The following is an 18,964-nucleotide window of genomic DNA, read 5'->3' as shown; positions in this document are numbered from 1 at the left end:
AGGGTTTCAGTTTGAGGTCTTCTGACCACCATTCTGGCTACGCAACTGTGCTCAAAAGCTGTAGGCTTAAGAAGGAAGTCATTCTGATGCCCGTCCTTCTAGGTAGTGCTGGGCAAAGTCTAGCAAATGGATGTAGCTGTAGACCAGCAGCTAATCTGGAACACTGCTAGGTGGAAGTTCCTAGCTGACCTTGGCTGATCTTGAAAAGCTAAAGGAGAGCCAGGTCTGGTTAGTACATGCATAGAAATCTTACGGCTGTGGACTAGACTGGGAGGTTAAAAAAAAAAAAGAGGAGGGAGAGAGGTACAGTAAACCTCCAAATTAATGGAGCTCATCCTGTGGATTTTGAATGCACGGGAGGAAATCTGGTCATACACTGTATGCTTTCACACATCTGGAAAATCCCATTTGCCATTCTATGCTTGGATAGAATAGGTAATATATGCATGGGTAAAATCCCATTCCCATTTTTACCCATGCATGGAATGCATGAGATGTATAAAATAAGCATGCATAAAATCCTATTGCTGGAACGCATATGATAATGAAATCTAAGCGTGTAAAATCCCATTTGAATTTAATGGGCTTTCTGCTTTAACGGACATCCCTTTCCCCTATTGGTGGGTTAAGTTGAGGGTTTACTGTATTGGCAAACCACTTCCATGTTGCTGCCAAAAAACTGCATGGAAATGTCCATGAAGTCTCCAGAAATTGAACTCAGCTCAAAGGAGGCTCCATCTGGCAGCCAGTTTTAAATCTGGAAAATCTTGAAGTAGGGATGATTGAGAATAAGGGAACGGTTAAGGAGGAGACATCTAACTCTTCATCCGTGTGCTTTCTCAGCACCATGATCTTCTCCCTACCTGTCTATGGGAAAACATGTATTTTCAAATAATTTTTAATTGGTAAACTGAATTTTAACTGTTCATTCAAGCCAGTGGATAGATTTCAGTGACATGGCGGCTTCTGACTTTGGCTTTGTTGTGAACATGCCCTGGGCTGCTCCTTCGTAACTTGATAGTCACCCACCATCCACCCACCATTTGTTTTTAGATGGCTGTGTCATCTGAATCTTGTGTGATAATTTCTTCTGGCTGGAACAAATCAAGCAGGGAAACATAACTATGGATTTCCTGCTTTGGCTTGTTCTGGTCTGAAGAAGCATCCCCCACATTTGGATAATACAGGCAGCTAAAAACAATAATGAAAGGAGGAGTCCCGAGCTATGTTGGTGGCTATCCCATTGTAGATAGCAACTGTGCCATCTAAATGCACCTGACTGCACACCTAGAGTTCAGTTCACCGGTAAATCTTCTATAACTTTCCTCTGGCTTGTTCTGACACAAGCATTGAAGAAAGAGGAAAACCATTCTTGGAGATGACCGAGGACTCAGCATTCATGCTCCGTTGAGACAACACTGTAACCTATTCTCGGTGGTTGAAATTGTGCTCTTTGGTGGCGGTGGCGGTGGTGGGTAGGCTGGAATATTCATAGCTAAATCAGTTTGCAGTGGTCATCTCCTTCAAATGGTGTCATTGAGTAAAAGAAAATCTCTGTGGTTGAGGGCAGCAGACACTACCATGTTAGGAGTTGCACCAACAAAATAGGTTACTTAGTGCTTCATATATGTAATAGAGTTTGCCATTTTGTTACAAATCATCCTGAATCACAAGGGAGAAGCCAGAGTCTTGGTCTTGGGGCCCTATAAAAAATTGCTGAATAAATATTGCCACTTCAGGCCATCCAGATCTGTAAACTATTGTGATGGTCATCCAGAGAATGAGAATGCTGTAATTCCAAGTTGACAATCTTGCATTTCCAGTGGTGGGTTACATCATGTGAGGGCTAGTAGATCTTTGTCTTGGCTGGAAGATTATGACTTTGAAAACCCAAGGAGAAATTTTGCAGTAAGTGGGATATATTTGAATACAGTGGCTCTCAGATTTGTTTAGCCACTTCAAGCGCTGGAAGCTTTCCATGTTTTGCTTATGTAGAGACCTAAGAAGAGACCGGAGAGCCGGTTTGGTGGTGTGGTGAAGGCACCAGGGTAGAAACCAGAGGACCATGAGTTCTCGTCCCTGCCTTAGGCATGAAGCCAGCTGGGTGACCTCTCAGCCCTAGGAAGGAGGCCTTGGCACTTGTGAAAAGCCCTTGCCAAGAAAACTGCAGAGACTTGTCCAGGCGATCACCAGGAGTCAACATTGACTCAAAGGCAAAAAAAAAAAGGGGGGGGGAGAGAGAGACCTAGCTTGAACTACAGTACTTGTTATTCTTGTGGTTCTCCTACAACATTCAAAAGGAGGTAGACATGTTTGCTAACCTTCCTTTAAACTTCAAATTGATGTGATTTCTCAGCCACTGCAGTGAGACAAAAATGGTTTCTGTGGTTTTGCTTTCACTTTGTATACTTTAATTCCCATTGTTTGCCTTTCTGAGGTAGACGTTGAAGGAGACATTTCTGGTATCCCTGATGGGGCCAAGTCTTGAATATAGAGAGGAGTAAAGATACTGCATCTCAAATGGTAATAGGTTGAGTTTTAATAGTTTATCAGTTGCATTTCACTGTGGGACGGTAGTTTGGGTTTTTAAAATAATTCAGCGATTGTCTGTCTGTCTGTCTGTCTCATAGCTGCCATAAGAGTTGGTAACTTGTGGTCTCCATGTATTGCTGTTGTCAACGTCCACCCAAAGTCTACATGGCTGGTGGTCAGGGTTTCATTCCAACATCTGGGAGGCCATAAGCTCCCAGTTCCTATGATGGAGGTGAGCTTGTGAAAAGAGATTTGTCATCTGTAGTTACGTAACTATTTTGTATGCATGTAGCATATGTAACCTGGTGACTGAATTAACTCATTTTCTGGGCTCACACAATACATCCAGCCATAAAAGCCACTGTGTTTGCACAATGTGCTAGGTTACAAACCATGGTTAATATTAACCAAAGTTAGCATGTTGTGCTAGCCATGCTAGCATGCTAAGTTAGCCAAGTTAGCATGCTAAGTCTGATGCCTAATCTAACAAGGGATTTTTAAATTTTTAACGCATCTAACAAGGGATTTTTAAATTTTTAACGCATCTGAACAACTCACTGATTACATGTCCTAATCTCAGCGATCAGTAGCATTGATGTTTGGGAATCAATATCTAAAGGAACATTGAGAAAAATTGTTGGTGCAGTTTCCTCAAAAGGCAGGATCGATAACTGGCTGTAGAATTTGATGCCGATAGTGCATTTTGCATATAAAAAAGGATGGGGGTTTGATCATGCCATTGCAGCTGCCATCTTGACTTTTTTGCCCACACTGCAGGCCCCTTTGGTGGTCAGGATTTGAGTAATCTGTATCAAGGTTGACCCTTCATATTCTTCCTTCTCCCAGATTGTGTTTTTCCAATGGATATTAAAGATGAAAACTTGGACATTCTGGAAACAGGGCCTCACAAGAATCATGCAAAACGTATAGAGGAAGCATCATTAGCTGCAGAGCATTTCTCTGTTCCAGGCCAAGAGAATGTAAGTCTACTGTATTTTTCATATATCAAAGCGTCCGTAGTATCCCTCTTCCTGTGTTCCTCCACCACAGCAACCCTGCGAGATAGATTGGGCTGAGGCTGCCCCTAGGTCACCCAATGACCTTTTGGGTCTCCTCACTCCTTGTCCCACATCTTATCACCAACCACGTTGGTGGGGCAGATCAACGTTGACATCAGCATCATCCAAGGGTAACCTCAAATGTAAAATACCATGTCATTTATTACTTTGGAAAGAAATAGGCAGTGGCCGGGAACAGAGGCAGTGGAAGTCAGATGGTGGTTGGTGATGGGGACAGCAAATTTCATGCTGGTATAGTTTTCTGCTGGGTGGATAGCCCTTCAATGCAGTGGTGTGGAACAGCAGAACGTCAGCGATATTGTTGCTGTTGTCCAAGATAAGATAATAGCCCATTATTTGTACCAGCCATACTGCTTGCAGTGGCTGTCAATGGCAGAGATCTGATTAATCTGCCACAGTAGGCCATGATTTGTTGAATTAATCACAAGTGGCTGAGTTCTGTGTAAGTAGTTTGGTGTGACCCAGGGGACTTTTCATTGGTGCTCTGCTGGGCGAGGAGCCTGTTTTGAAATGGAGTTGGAGAGATATTTTCCAAAGCATTTTGATTTGTCAAGTGGGAAACATGTCTGCTTGGTGAAAAACTTGAGCAATTATCCAGAATGCATGCAAGCCCATAGCTATGACTGAAGTCCTTCTTTGGTTTGGACTCCGATCTGGGAGAAGAATTTGCATTGTAAATAGAAAGTTCTTACTGTATGATCTTTGACCACTTGGATACAGTTGATTTCCTTTTGGTACCAGAGGGGCTTTTTGATTCCAGCAAGTCGAGTTTTTGAGTGTGTATCATGTTGTTATGGAAAATGTGAACCCAAAAGGCTTGATGGAGAAGAGATAAAAATGCTTGCAGATTATCTCTGCAGCGCAAGCTATTCCCAGCTGGGGGTAGATGTTGTCTATATGTCCATCTCCCATTCCTCATCCTTTGGGTCTCCTTTTGGAGTGCAGATTTCTGCTTCATACATTTCTCTGACGTGCCAGGCCAGAAAAGGCTTCAGTAAGTGGCCGATGCTCCTGAATGGGAGCAATAGAACAGCAAGTTGAAATCTGGCTTTGTGCAATTTTGGAGTAGAGTTTGCAGTGATTTCCAAGAAGAAGAAAAAGCCAGCAATGGCTGAGATGGGGTTTTGCATAGCCAGAGAGAAGAGTCGGTCTGGCACAAAATACAATTTTATTGCCCCCTGGTGTCCGAGAAGCACAGTTGCTTCCCAGGCTAAACCCAACCAGGAAAGGGGGCTTGGAAATCACAGAAGAGGGTTGAGCGTTGGCATCCGTCTGGTGCCCAGCGGGGGCTTGGAGGTGGGAAGAACTAAGTGACCTTGCAAACCTTTCAGTGATAAGACGTAAGAGGGTGACCTGAGGGTGCCGTTTTGCCCTTGATTCCAAAATTTCTTGATTTCCGTGGTTGACAGTTGGAACGTAAATATTATTTTGACTTCCTGCTGCACTTAGGGTGGGGAGCAGAGAGATGGTATCTGCAGATGGAGCCCTATTGAAGCAGTCATGGCATTAAGGAGCCCCATTTGTCTAGGCACTTGAAGTCTGTCTGAATTAAAATTAGATTATGATGAAAATATGAAGCTTGGAATCTCAGAGGCAGAACAGACAGAAGTGCAGTCCTGCAGTTGTCCCTTGAGATGGCTTTATTCCTGGAAGAGATTGCTTCTTGTTTCTTCTCTGGGAGGTCTTTCCATCGTTTCCTAGCTGTCTACTCTTCCCAATCTTAACAAAAAAACCCTGAGAGGAGGAACAAGGTTGTTTTGGGTTGAGATGGAATTGAAGGTAGAAAAGCTATAGGTGGCTGGAGAGGTTTCCACTATAAAAGTCAAGACAATCCCATATTACCTCTTTGTAACTAAAGGAGCGCAGGAGCACCATACTCCTTCTAGGAGACTTTCACTGAATTTCTCTTCTCCTTTGAAAGTTATTTTGAAAACTAATTCTCTTTAATAAATTGAACGAGAGCTGAAAGAATGAACAACAAGAGGAATGAACCACAAGAGAGGACTTTTTATCATGTTGGGAGGACATGTAAAAAAGCTAAAACATTCTGGACTCAAATACATATATTAATCCAGAAGACCTTAAACACTAACACACAAATCGAAACCAGAAATATTTATTTTGCAACTGATGGATGAACCATTGGGAAAAAACCATGGAACTTTGTTTTTATATATGGTAAAACCAACGAGACTTTTATATGCAAATGGTGGAAAGATTTGACGTTACCTACAATGGAAGAATGGATGGTGAAGTTGATGGAGCTGGCTGATATGGCAAAATTGATAGCTTTGATTAGAGAAAAGACATTGATTAATTTTAATGCTGGTTGGGAACCCTTTTGGACTTTTTGCATGAAACAGAAAAAAAATGAAATCATGATATATGGATTTGATGATTAGAAATAATAATAAACAACAGAAAAAAATGAGTTATGTTGTAAACTTAGAGTAAGAGCTTAAAGCAACTTTATACTTATATCTGTTGTAAAAGAAAGTCGGGAGTCATTTTTCTTTTGTGTTTCTTTTTCTTTCTGCATTTTGGACCTTGTTTTCTTTTTCATTCTTTAACTTTTTCTCTTCTCTGCTTTCTATATTAATTACTCGTTCTTGTTAGTTTTTATCTTTTTATATTAAAAATCTAATAAAGTTATTTGGGAAAAAAGTGCTGAAAGAAGAAAATAAAGAAGATTTTTCTCATGGTACCATTGTATATCAAGTTTTAAGGTACTGAAAGTTTTTCACATGCATTGGTTAAGTCCAGCACTAACACAAGAAAACCATGGTTTTCTCTTATGAGAACCAGCTGTGGTAATCCTCCCTCCCTCCCTTCCTCTTTCTCTCTCTCTTTCTCTCTCATCTTTTACACCATCTTTCCCTTCCTTCCTTCCCTCCCTCCCTCTTCAGACATTGCTCCTCATAACATCTGAATACTAGAATGTGTAATTTGTTTATTTGTTCACTTTCTCATCTTTTATACCATCTTTCCCTTCCCTCCTTCCTCCATCTTTCTCTCTCTGACTTTCTCTCTCGTCTCTTTTACACCATCTTTCCCTTCCCTCCTTCCTCCATCTTTCTCTCTCTGACTTTCTCTCTCGTCTCTTTTACACCATCTTTCCCTTCCCTCCTTCCTCCATCTTTCTCTCTCTGACTTTCTCTCTCGTCTCTTTACACCATCTCCTCCCTCCCTCCCTCCCTCTTCAGACACTGCTCCTCATAACATCTGAATACTAGAATGTGTAATTTGTTTATTTGTTCACTTTCTCTGTCATCTCTTTTACACCAACTTTCCCCTCCCTCCCTCCTTCTCTCACTTTCTCTCTCGTCTCTTTTATACCATCTTTCCCTCCCTCCCTCTTCAGACACTGCTCCTCATAACATCCGAATACTAGAACGTGTAATTTGTTTATTTGTTTAGAGAATGGACGTCCTGCCCACTCCTTTAACAGCTCTAGATAGTTACCAAAACCAACACAGCCACCGTTTTCTGAAATCCCTATCTGATGCCGTAGCGATGCACCGTCTCCCCTACTTGGAGCATTGGGGCGGTCTGCATAATCGAATTCCACATTCAGCGGTTCATATGGTTGCCTTCTAAACCATTGTACGCCAGCCGGAAAAGCTAGTTTTAATGTCAGTCTAAAAATGCATCTGATACAAAAGCCCACATTTAAATAGCATTGCTGTTCATTAGAGATTTCCTGTTTTTTTTTAATTATTATTATTTTTGGTTTTTTGTAACTGGCATACTTGGAGAACATGAATGTAAATAAGCTCTTTGATTACAGATGAAACTGGAGACGTCGTCAATGAGTTTCCTTCCTCTGTACAGAGATGACAGTAAATGCACACTCCTGGTATTAACTGATCCCCAAGATAAAAACAGAGGTCAGTAAATAGATTTTTTTTCTCTTCTCTTTTCTTTCAGCATGGTTCTGAAGGCACCTGGGTTGTGGGCATATGGAAAACCATTTGGGAATTATATACAAGCTACTCTGAGCTTAGAGGAAGAATGGAAGATGAATATAACCTGGCTACTAGATAGGAGAAGGTGCTTCCACAAAACCTGTCTGCTCCTGCTCGTCAAAATTACATTTTCAGTACTCCAGGATTTTCTGTGACCAAACAGCAAATAGGTCTTACAATAATGCGTTGTGGCATGGAGGGGTCAGAATTGAAGTGAGCTGGGAGGGCCTCTTCGACAGGCATTTCATTCTGTTTCTCTTCCTCTACGTTTTCTCTTTTTTCTCAACTCTCCGTACCAACTCAGCTTCTCTGGGCATTGGTGGACTCCTTAATATTTCTCTTCCAAGACCTAAGTTTTTTCCCATATCTTTTTTTCCTGTTTCCATAAACTCTGGAATTTCACTAAGCTTTTTTCATAAGCGGATGGTGCTCTTTTGGCTATGTGAGGCTCCAAAGTCGAAGTGTGAGTTGGCTGTATCCGTAGAACAATGTAAGATGGTTTTACAGGTAGTCCTCATTTAGCGTCTGCCTCATTTAGTGACTGTGTGCAGTTATGACAGTGATGAAAAAGTAACTTTATGACCAATCCTTATATTTATGACCTTCACAGGTCTGTAAAGCAAAGGATAGGTGAAGTAAGATCGTAAGCACGCGGTTTCACTTAGTGGCTACTTTGCTTAAAGACTGAGTTGCCAGTCCCAATTGTGGTCGCTAAATGAGGACTACTGTATAACTTTCCATAGAATATTCAGGTCTAAGCTGCCTCAGGACCTCCTGTGCCAGCTCTTGCCTGCCTTGACCTTTTTAAGGGTTGCTTTTTGGGTTATTCAAGGTCTCCCAAATTTTGAGGTCCTGAAACTAGGCCCGTGGTCCATCTCTAGAATGTGATTAGAATGACTGTTTATATTATAGCTGTGGTATCTGTGCCAACAATGCTACTGCCAGCGCAGTAATAAAACTGAGCTTGATGTATCCCAGATCCTGCTCTTGCTTTTGGATAAGGAAGCTTTCCGCACCCAAAAACCTGGTACTTTCCAAAGTCTGGGCTGGAAATTATGGAAGTTCAGCACTTCTTGGAGGCCCCCCAGGCCAGGGAAGACTGGCCCACAGACTTGTTAAAACTAGGCTACTTCTTAGCACCATTTTGCAAAATTTAAGGTTCCTTATGATGTAGCTAAAGACCTTCAGTACTATGAACCACCACTTTGGACATTCTTCAAGATTTTCCCCCCAAGGAGAATAAAATCCAGCCTTGCTTTACAAGCAGAAGGAAAAAGTATGTTTGTAAATAGACATCCATTGTGTTGAGTTTCCTAAGTATAGCCCAATATCTGATTTGGCGTGTTGTGGTTCTCCAAAGGCAAAACCCTTCTCTAGTAGCTACAGGCATCCATACCCACACACAGAAACTTCATCATAGGCTTGTTGTTGTTGTTGCTGTGATTAAGAAATGCTTCCTCTGCAATGATTTCCCTGGATCTTTTTTCGGTGCCTCGTTTCAGATCTTTTTACTTCCATATCAATACGCGATCTCCTAAGCTTTCCAATGCAGTTTTGCACCTCAGCCCCACCAGAGGGATCTCTTGATGCACAGGAGCCACACTGGTTTTGGAGTGGGGTCTGAGGACCACGATGATTGGGAAACCAGCATACATAGATGGAGCTAGAATTTCAAAAATTTTCCTGGGCTTGGGGGAAGAATCGATTGCTTTGTATTAAAAAAAAAAAAAAAAAGATGATGATGATGATGGCAATTTTAGGTCTTCTACCTGATCTTTCACACATTTCCGTCTCAGAAAGGCAGGAACTTGTGCCCATAATTTTTAACCAAAATTGATTGGAGATGGCTTGGAGTGCTGCAAGTTTTCTACCCTGTAGAGCAGTGCTTCTCAAGCTTGGGAACTTTAAGATGTGTGGACTTCAACTCCCAGAATTCCCCAGCCAGCATGGCTGGCTGGGGAATTCTGGGAGTTGAAGTCCACACATCTTAAAGTTCCCAAGCTTGAGAAACAGTGCTGTAGAGAATATGCTGAATATAAGCACTATGGGAAAACCAGGGTATCCGTAGAAACTGGTTGGGGTTGTTGATAAGCTGGTATGCTACAAAGCAGAACAATGGCCTCCTTTTTTATTTGCAAGAACATCTCTGGGCAACGTGGGAGCCACAGGGGTCTTCTCAGGATCTCAGATGGGTGAATGGTTGCAATCCAGAGCTTTGCTTAGAATGCTCTCCTTCCCAGGAAAAGGGGCGTTTGAAGAATTTGAGATTTGCTAGTATCTCAAACAAAGAAACGGACCCATGACTTGACCCATTGTTCTCCACTTAGAGGATAGAACACGCTCCGAGTGTTCTGCAGCTTAATGTAAAATCTTGGGATTTTTTCCATGTTCAGAATACAGAATAACAGAGAAAGGTCTGATATCGTTCATTTGCCTAGTTCAGGCTAACAAATCTAGCCACCCTAGATTTGAGCCATCCACGTAGCCTCAGGTAAGCTTCAATCAATGGTTCAAGAATCTTGAAAGATAGGGCGAAGGTGCAGCCATGTTAACTAACATTGCACATTATGCAGACATTGAAATTGTTAATACAGATGAAGATTAAAAAGAACAGCATGTTTTCTCTTTCAATTTGCCGGTGCCGAAACACGGCTATATTTCTGATATATGCAAAAAGGCGGTTTACCAAAACTTCAGCACTGCTGGGGTTATCATGTATGTGCTTTATAAATGTTCCTGTACCCTGTGAAGTTTATTTAAGAATTCTTAACTTTAAAGAAGCATGTTTAAACTTTCCTCCTCCGTTCCCACATCACTGCTTTTCAAGAGAAATTACTTTTTATCTGCCTAGGAATTTGTAAGTAGCGGAAGGAAGCCAAGAGAACATTAGACTCTTGGTATTTTATCTTATAATTCTGTATGTACTTTTGAATTTTAATGTGTAATCCAATATATAATGTGCTGTTCATTACAGAACCTCTTTAACTGATCTCAGTGATGATTTGCCACTTTTAATTTAGGAACACAGAGAGCCAGTAACAGCCTTTCTCCATTTATTTTATTATCTCCCTGACTAGAAGCTTTAAGATTAACATTTTCCTTTAGCCTGATTGTGATTGTAATATGGTAATGACTTGGGAAATGGAAGAAAAGAACGTGCTGTTTCTTGATATCAATCTGATATAAATAAGGAAAAAACCAACTTTTTAACGTAGTGGTTACAAAAAGTTTTTATTGTAGTTTGCTGGAACACCATGTATTATAATAGCTCTCCACTGAATTATGAAAGGTGTAGAATTTTGCAGTCCGTGTGATTGGTAATAAAAAATTATCCTTTCCATGGCTGTTTTTTATTGAATAGGAAAATAAAGGCTAGCTGGATCCATCTCTTAACATTGGTGAGAAAATAAATTCAGGTGTGGCTTTTCAGAAATGGTGCTAAGCTAGTGCAAAGAGTTAAGCTAATGGTGTATCGGAGTTTGATCTACTCTGGTTTAAAAATGGGGATCTGTGGCATGGGGGGTTTGAGCCTGACCGTTGGAGCTTTTCCAGTCAACCTGATCAAAAGTAGCATGGCTTGGTGCAATATTAGAATCCCACTTTTCTTTCTCTCCTTCTTTCCGGGCAGAGAATCAGGGAGATGGCCTTGAGGAAACGGGCAGGAGCAGTTATATAAGCAGAGAGGGCTGAAGCATTTCTTAAGCCCTGGGAAGCAAGGTAGTATTTGGGAAAGACTCCAGCAGGATTTTCTTTGATTCACTGGGATTTGGGAGGGAGGGGAGGAAAGGCACAGTCAGGCTTGCAAGATGGATGTCAGCGCTAAACCAGATCAGGAAACAGACTCCCATGGAAGAACTGAATTCTGCCTTATTGAGAGAGGCTACAATAACAAAAGCTTGGAAGCCTAGTTGTGCTTATATAATGGTCCTTGCCTCAAGGTCATGAGGCAAGAATCAGCCATTATATAAGTCCCCTGATTTCCTGTGCCATCTGTTCGACGGCAGTTGGAGATAAAACCAACCCCTGGAAGATTCCTGAGCGGCCTTTTTGAACCTTAAGGTTTTTTGATTCCACCATGCTCCTTGCAGATTTCTCCCCTCTTACTCCATTTCCGCCACATCATACCCTACTTGGAGGATGCTGTTAAGAGTTTCAGTGTCTACTTTAGACACGCCCCAACTTTTCTTTTTGTAGTCAGTCTGTAGTAGTTTGCTGTCATGAGGTTCTGGTATCATTCAGGTGTGTGGGGACGTGATTTTATTGGGGAAAATGGTGACCACAGATGACAGCTGATGCCAAGAAGGTCATCTCCACACATTATCCTCTACAGCATAATCCTGCTTTCCCCCTTCAGTCTCAGAGCTGAGTGTTGGATTTGCAGAGTGGAAAGGGCATGACCCCCATGGTAAGCTGTCCTTGTGGACTCTTAAGGACCATGTGTGGTCTCCAGACAGGATGTTTCTCACCACTGTTTCAGCCAGTGCTGAGCTAAAGCTTGACTCTTTCTTTGGCTCCTAGATCTGGCTGGTAAGTCTACCTGTTGGATGCTAGTGTTCGCAAAGACTCAGCGATTCAGGTGTTACAATTTTAGATGTGCTTCTGAGAGAGCTTACGTGTCGCTGGTGAGGCAGTTCTTGATGCGGAGTTAGGTGGTTGTAATGTAATGCATCTTGTTGGTTTGAGAACCTGGAGCATCAATGTGTTTTGCATTCAGAATAACAGTAAGTGAAGGAGGAATATGCAGATGATGATTCACAAAACCCCCGTGGCAGGGATCCATTATATTATAGTGAAAATAGCTTCCTGAGCAATCTTGAGGGGTCTCCTCCTCCTCTTCCTCCTGCCATAAGGAAAGGATGTATAAAAGCCAGGAGCTAATTACTACAATGTGACAGTTGATCTGTTATGCTGATTTCACTCAACTTCTCTCTTTGTCTCTCTCTTTCTGAATTATGGAACAACACAGTAAGAAAACCAAATTGTTCCACTGATTTTTCAGTTTCTTTAAGCTTCTCGTGGATGTGGAGTTCCTTTCATCCCAGCATACCTGCTCCTTGCTCCCTCCTTGCCCGTGCCTGTAACATGAAGATAGCGTGGGTTGATTGTATTTGGGAAAGCTGCGCGCACATTGCAAAGGGCACCATTTGAAATTCTGTACATCCCACTCTCCATGGTGTAAGGAACAAGGACTAGCTGTACTCTTACAACTTCACTTGGGTGCTTTTTTCCCCCACCATGTGCACAGAACACGTTTTTGGCGCACACCTTTGTAATTTATTTGAAATATAGATTAATGGAGCCATCGCTGTTGCTTTATCAGCTCCTTTGGGAGCCAGTGAAGAGAAGCCAGGCTGATCTACGCAGATTAGAGTTATTTCTGGAAGCATAAATGTTTTAAAAAAGAGGAGGATAATTGATAACTGACTTTTATCATTTGAAATGCACCTCTTTCCCCATTTTGCATGCTATTCTATAATTCTGCCCCGTGTACGCATAATACATATCCTGTAACAGCCGATCCCTTTTGTTGTTTCTTGGCAGCTTTACTCTTTCTTTGATGTGTTGTGTTTGTAGAAATATTTCCCTATTGTCTTTTGAATTAATTTCAAAGTGTGGTAATTTATTGCCCTAAATCGGGAAAACAATCCAAGGCCTGGGAACACGTACAATGTGCCCCTTTCCAAAACTTTTCTGTGTGATCTCCAGGGCGTTCCTAAAAATTGGCTGGTCAATTGTGATTTTTAGAAGTGCAGAAAAAGAAGTTACTGAATATAAGAAAGCAATCACATTAATAGTTGCTCTTCATCTTAGTTCAGTCAAAATATGTTTTTATTCAAAGCCAGCTCTCTCTTTTTGGGTCCTGGCCAGTTCCAATTATGTTAGTATGTGATCCTTGGGGTGAGGGTTGCGTTGATATCTGGTGGTCCTCAGGTCAAAATGGCAGCTTTGTAAACAACCTCAGTTTCTCAACATCAAGGGCACCAACCACCATGCCAACAATTTGTTGGATTAAGGGAAGGGCAGGAGAAAGAAACGGGTTTAATCTCCTATAGGTATAAGCAACATTTGCATCAAATGTTGGGGGCAATCAACCCTTTTGTATGTCTCCATTCTTGACTACAATAAGGATTCTTATTTGGTGAAGCCAAGTCTCAGAGACTTCATCCAAGTCCAGCAGAGGGGGCTGAGTAAAGCTGTGAAGCATCTGGCAATCTGTGATTTACCACCAAGACCTATTTGGGGGAGTCCAGCATGCCTGATATGCTTCTCAAAGGACAGGGTCACTCTTGATCCCAAAAAGTAGGACATCCCAGCCCTAAATGATCTAGAGGAAGTAGTGAGTTTACTTATCATCTCTGCTTTCCACTAAAATGGTAAGATCCATTCAGAACAGTCTCCGAAGTGCATCATTTAATGCAGCCTTCACATGCTGGTATCTTCTAGAAGGTTTGGGCTAAATGCTGGTAGTGGATGATGGAAACTGCAAGATGGCTTTTTGGGAAGGTGTCTGCTTGGGAAAGTCTGTGCTAGCTAATGTACTTAAGAGATTCATTCTAATTGATCTTAAAGTGTAAGAATTCAGTGTCTGTCCCTTACATTTACAATTCTCTTCTTTGGAGGTTTGTTGAAACTCAAAAATGGATCTTCTAGATGTAAGTTTTTCTTCCTGCTGCTTTTTGAGGAACAGGGACTTGTGGGGGAGATATGGTTAAATAATGTACACATCATTCAACCAGTGTCCTAAGGATTGGAAGTGGGTATAAACACAGAGATGCCTCTTTATCCTTCTGTATAGAATGAAAATGAAAGTCTCTGGTTTTTTTGTGAAATCTTTCCTGATGAACAGTTGTAGAAAAGCCAAACTTGCACATTCTTTTGTATAGATTGGATTGCAGTAGGATTACATGTGTTAACACTTTTCTCCTCTTTCTCTCAAGACTTCATAATTCCACTGCTGCTAAAAATTGTGGGAGAAAAATGTTTTATTGCTTGAAGGAATGTGAAACTCATAATGCATGGCAAGAAATACAGACAAGTTTCCAAAAATTTATGAGCTTATGGTACCATTGGGACAGTCTTATTTAAATAGAAATTCCTTGCTTCGTTCGTTCATTCATTCATTCTTTCTTCCCCCCTTTTTTTAATAGTGTTAGCAATTTATTTGAACAACTCTTGGTGGCTTACTGAAGATGTAGTAAAGACGTCTGACCCTTCCCGGGAAGGTCTGATGCAGGTGAAAACATTACTTTAAGCCATAAGTACATAAGCTGGGATCCCAAGGTTGCATGCTGCCTCCAAAAACTATGGTTGTGGCCCCAGAAGCTTCTACAAAACTGCTAGCAAATTGTAATTCTTAATGTGACAAGAGCAGGAAGCTATTAAATAAATGGAATAATCATATTAATTGAATTGAACTAATTTAATCTAGTGTTAATTCATTTTAAATTAAAATAAATATTGTTCTTGAGTTTACAATTACAGTTTTTAATTTGAGTTTGTTATCAAATATACTCTTTAGTGTGTTATTTCATTACCCTCCTTATATGGCCTAGTTGGAATGTGGCAATGTATGCTGGCTTGCAAGGTAGTCTCTGGATTAAGAGATCCTAGCTTTCATAGAACAGTATAATGTCAAGATTTGCTTGGTTAAAGCAGGAATCTGTCCACTATGTCCTCAGGTCCTAGCTGAAGAAAGTACTCAGACACAATAATTAGTTTTCAGTGTCTACATACATACATACAGTGTCTACATACATACATACAGCAACATACAGAAGTCCTCCGACGAACAGCATACAGCAGTTCCACAGCGGTCCAGTCAGTCAGTATAATAGTATCCAATCCAAGTTCAATGTAGAATAGCGAGCGTGAGAGAAATCGAGAAAGTATACAGATACAAATGTACATTTATACATCCAATGACCAATAGGAACGTACATTGCATCATCCTAGTATACATATTTCATCATCATCTTTCATCAGCTTCTTTTCAGCTATAATGACTCAGCATTATTTCTGCTGATTAATGTTCTGTATTGTAAATTCTGATGTGTATTTCTACAGAGATCAACATATAAAAATGCTTGGGGTAAAAGTGGGCTTTGGTTGTGTTTGTGGCAACCTGGCAAAATGCATCAAAACTAACAAGTGCTGGGACTGTCCGTACCGTTAACAGGGAATGTGCATTTGGCATGAGCATGACTAATGCTGATAATCTTGGCTACACTTTTTGTTTCTTACTAAAACGTATTATGCAAAAGCCTTGACTGACCAAAGCAATGATAGCTAATGGGGGTCAGTGTCTGTGGGCCCATCTGGTGACAAGCATGGCGAATGGAAGACTGTGACTTGGAATGGAAGAAGAGGTAGATGATAAAGAGCATGAATGAATGAAATAAAAGAAAAATAAATCTGTTGTGTATCTGTGAAACTAAGAGAAAGGGGAAGGATATAATAGACCTGAATAAAGGTGATTTGATCTTGTGGAGTGGAGTTGATTGAATATATGCAGAGAAGTGAAGGGGTACATGTGATTATGAATGAAGGGCTAAAATGTGTGTCAATAAATATGAATTGGTATCATCTAGGTGGTTATGGGTGCCTGTGAAAGTAGGATTCCATAGGTTGGTAAGAATTGCAGGTAATACCCCAGTGAATGGTGATAATGGAAGAAGAGATACGAATTGGGGGAAAAATTGGATCATTCTGAATGATCTAGAGGAAAAATACTTATTCTGCTAGGTGGCATGAATGAATGGATGAGTGGGAACAAGAGAGGAAGATTCAGAAAAAGTGATTGCCCATTTGAGGACCTAAGAATGAATGAAATAGAGACTGCTTGGGAGAAGATCTGTTTGTTTCCAATATGTGGATTAAGTATATTTATATGTACATGTGTCAAAAGAATGACTATAAACCTGAAAGTAAGATCAATTAGATTATGATGAAAGATTAAGAGGATTCATGAAGGATATACTGTAAAGTTATATGAGACATTCTGAATGTTGCACTGATCTCTTTTTTTGTAACATCAAAAGTAAATTTTGGGAAAAAATGGAAGGAAAGAAAAGAAGCAAAAGAAAAATGGAAATCCAACATTTATACTAGTCCTGACTGGAAAAGAATTAGATTAATCTCTCAACAGAATGAAGAGAAAGTATATGCAGGTTGTGGAAACTGCTTGGAAGACCATGGAAATGATGTCACCGAGTGCCACAGAAGTGTGTGGAGTTACAATAATGAGAAGTGTGGAAAAGGCTATTTGGTGGAATGATGAAGTGAAAAAAGATTGTGGAGAGGAAAAAATTATAAAATTATATGAGAGAAAGTGTGTTGAAAAAAATGAGGATGGAAAGAGATGCTGTGTAATGTGTACAAAGAGAAAAAGACAGTTGCAGAGAACATAGACAGAAAGCCTCAAGGAATGGTTGAGATTAAAATGCCGAATGATCTTGATGGAATTAATTTTTAAAAAATGTTTTGGAAGTCGATGAGAAGGGCAAACAGAGAACCCCAGCAGAGTGAAATGAATGAAAAGTAAAGGTGATAACCCAATTTGTGCTTACACTAAAGTGAGGGAATACTAGAAGTATTTTAGACATTTTATAAAAAAGGTACTGATATATTGAAGAGTAGAATGGGAATGAATGTTTTAAATGTTACTGAGACCATTAAAAATTGGTGTGGTTGAAGGTGTAAATGGTTTAATTGGAGAAATGTTAAACTGTAGATGTGGTTTTCTAATGGAATGGTTGTGTGGCTTGCTTAACCTGTGGGATGACTGACAAATGAAAGAATGCAATTATTGTCCTCCATTGCAAAGGGAAAATTAGTAAGAGTGAACACAAAATCTGTGGGAGGATTAGTTTATTAAATGTACCTGGGAAGGGGGTTGGCAAATTCTGATTCAGAGTCGAAGTGACAGTGAAAAGTGACAGTGACAGTTGGGCACATACAGTATGGCTTTGTGCATGGCTAGGGCGTGCAAAGAGTTTTGCTCTTCAGGTCACTGAAAAATATACAAATATGAAACACAACATGTATTTTATGTTTGGTGATTTAAAGGAACTATATGATAGTGAATAGAGAGCCAGTTTGGTGTAGTGGTGAAGGCACTAGGCTAGAAATCGGGAGACTGAGTTCTAGTCCTGCCTTGGGCATAAAGGCAGCTGGGTGACCTTGGGCCAGTCCCTCCCTCTCAGCCTTAGGAAGAAGATTCCACTGAAAAGCATATGGGATTCTTGTAGCTGTTACCATGTACAAAGCCAATTCCTATGCTTTTATAGGAAATTAAATAGGTTGAATGATGCATTGAAGAGTATGAATTTGAAAATGAATGTCTTGAAAACCAAGATTATTGTGCTTGACAGGGAAAACTGAGTGAAAAACTGGAGTGGAGCTCACAGTGAAAAACTGGAGCAACTAGATTGAATATGTGTACCTTGGAATGTACATTTTCCATAAAAGATGGAAAATGGATGGAGAAATCTGAAAAAGTGCAAATTATGGAATAAAAATGGTGAATGTTGAGTGGTCTATTGCAAGGATTGAATGTTTGTCGAAAGAAGTGGAAATGGCTGTCTGTAAGAGTGTGCTTCTATCCAGTTTGTTACATGCAAGTGAGAATTGGGTATGCCAGGAGAAAAAATAGGTTGAAAATATTGGAAATGGGATACTTAAGAGATGAGGTGAACAATGAATGGGTGCTGAATGAATGTGAATTGAATACAAAAGGGAGTAATCAGTACAAAAGGTGTCTTTTTGTGCTTGCAGTGGTTTGGACCTGTAGAAAGAGTGAAAGAGGATCACATTATAAAAACAAATATAGAGAGTAAATGAGTCAAGAGGAAATGAAAGACCAAGGGAGTGAGAAAGTCTTGGTTGGATGGAATGATGGGATCCTCAAAAAGAGTTGAGAAATCAAAGAACGAAAGGCAATGTCTGCAGTGGTGTATGGAGGTGAAAGAAGCAAGGATGGTTTGCAAGGACAGAAAGTATGGAGAAGTGTAGGAAATGGCGCGGGCACAATCTAGCTTTGGCCATGTTTCCTTTTCTTGGCGCATGCCTTTATTTTTCATACTATTTTTTATTCCTTTTCCTCACTCTGCATACCATTGCTTTCCACTAAAGGGAACAGAGTGATGAATGTATGTATGTTTTTGCCCTGGTTTTACCTCCTTATTTGTCCTGACTTCACTGAAGATTTTAGACCAGTGTTTCTCAACCTTGGCAACTTGAAAATGTGTGGACTTCAACTCCCAGAATTCTGGAGTTGAAGTCCACACATCTTCAAGTTGCCAAGGTTGAGAAACACTGTTTTAGACCATCAGATGGTCAAGGGCAGATCCTGTCGTCTCCAAATTATGCCTCCTTAAGTTGACTCACCAT

At 40.6% G+C, this 18,964-nt stretch overlaps 1 protein-coding gene across 8 annotated transcripts in view; it reads left to right on the top strand.

Annotated features, from left to right (window-relative positions):
* The window catches only part of LOC103048924 (protein FAM169B), a 100,274-nt gene that overhangs the window by 9,455 nt on the left and 71,855 nt on the right, over positions 1–18,964 (top strand). For 6 of the 8 annotated variants that reach the window (XM_088139183.1, XM_025167497.2, XM_007429516.3 and 3 more), the window contains exons 2-4: positions 3,379–3,512; positions 7,399–7,498; positions 14,725–14,810. In XM_088139183.1, the coding sequence (XP_087995309.1) occupies positions 3,379–3,512; positions 7,399–7,498; positions 14,725–14,810 (320 nt within the window). Of the gene's footprint in view, positions 1–2,286; positions 2,765–3,378; positions 3,513–7,398; positions 7,499–14,724; positions 14,811–18,964 lie in introns of those variants that run through there. The other 2 variants (XM_025167495.2, XM_088139182.1) reach the window with 2 other exon arrangements.

The sequence above is a fragment of the Python bivittatus genome, unplaced genomic scaffold (assembly GCF_059951505.1).
Source record: "Python bivittatus isolate LINGU-HERP-01145 unplaced genomic scaffold, Pbiv_v1 ctg000210_np1212, whole genome shotgun sequence".
Lineage (NCBI taxonomy): Eukaryota > Metazoa > Chordata > Lepidosauria > Squamata > Pythonidae > Python > Python bivittatus.
This window is presented reverse-complemented; position numbering and strand designations above follow the sequence as displayed.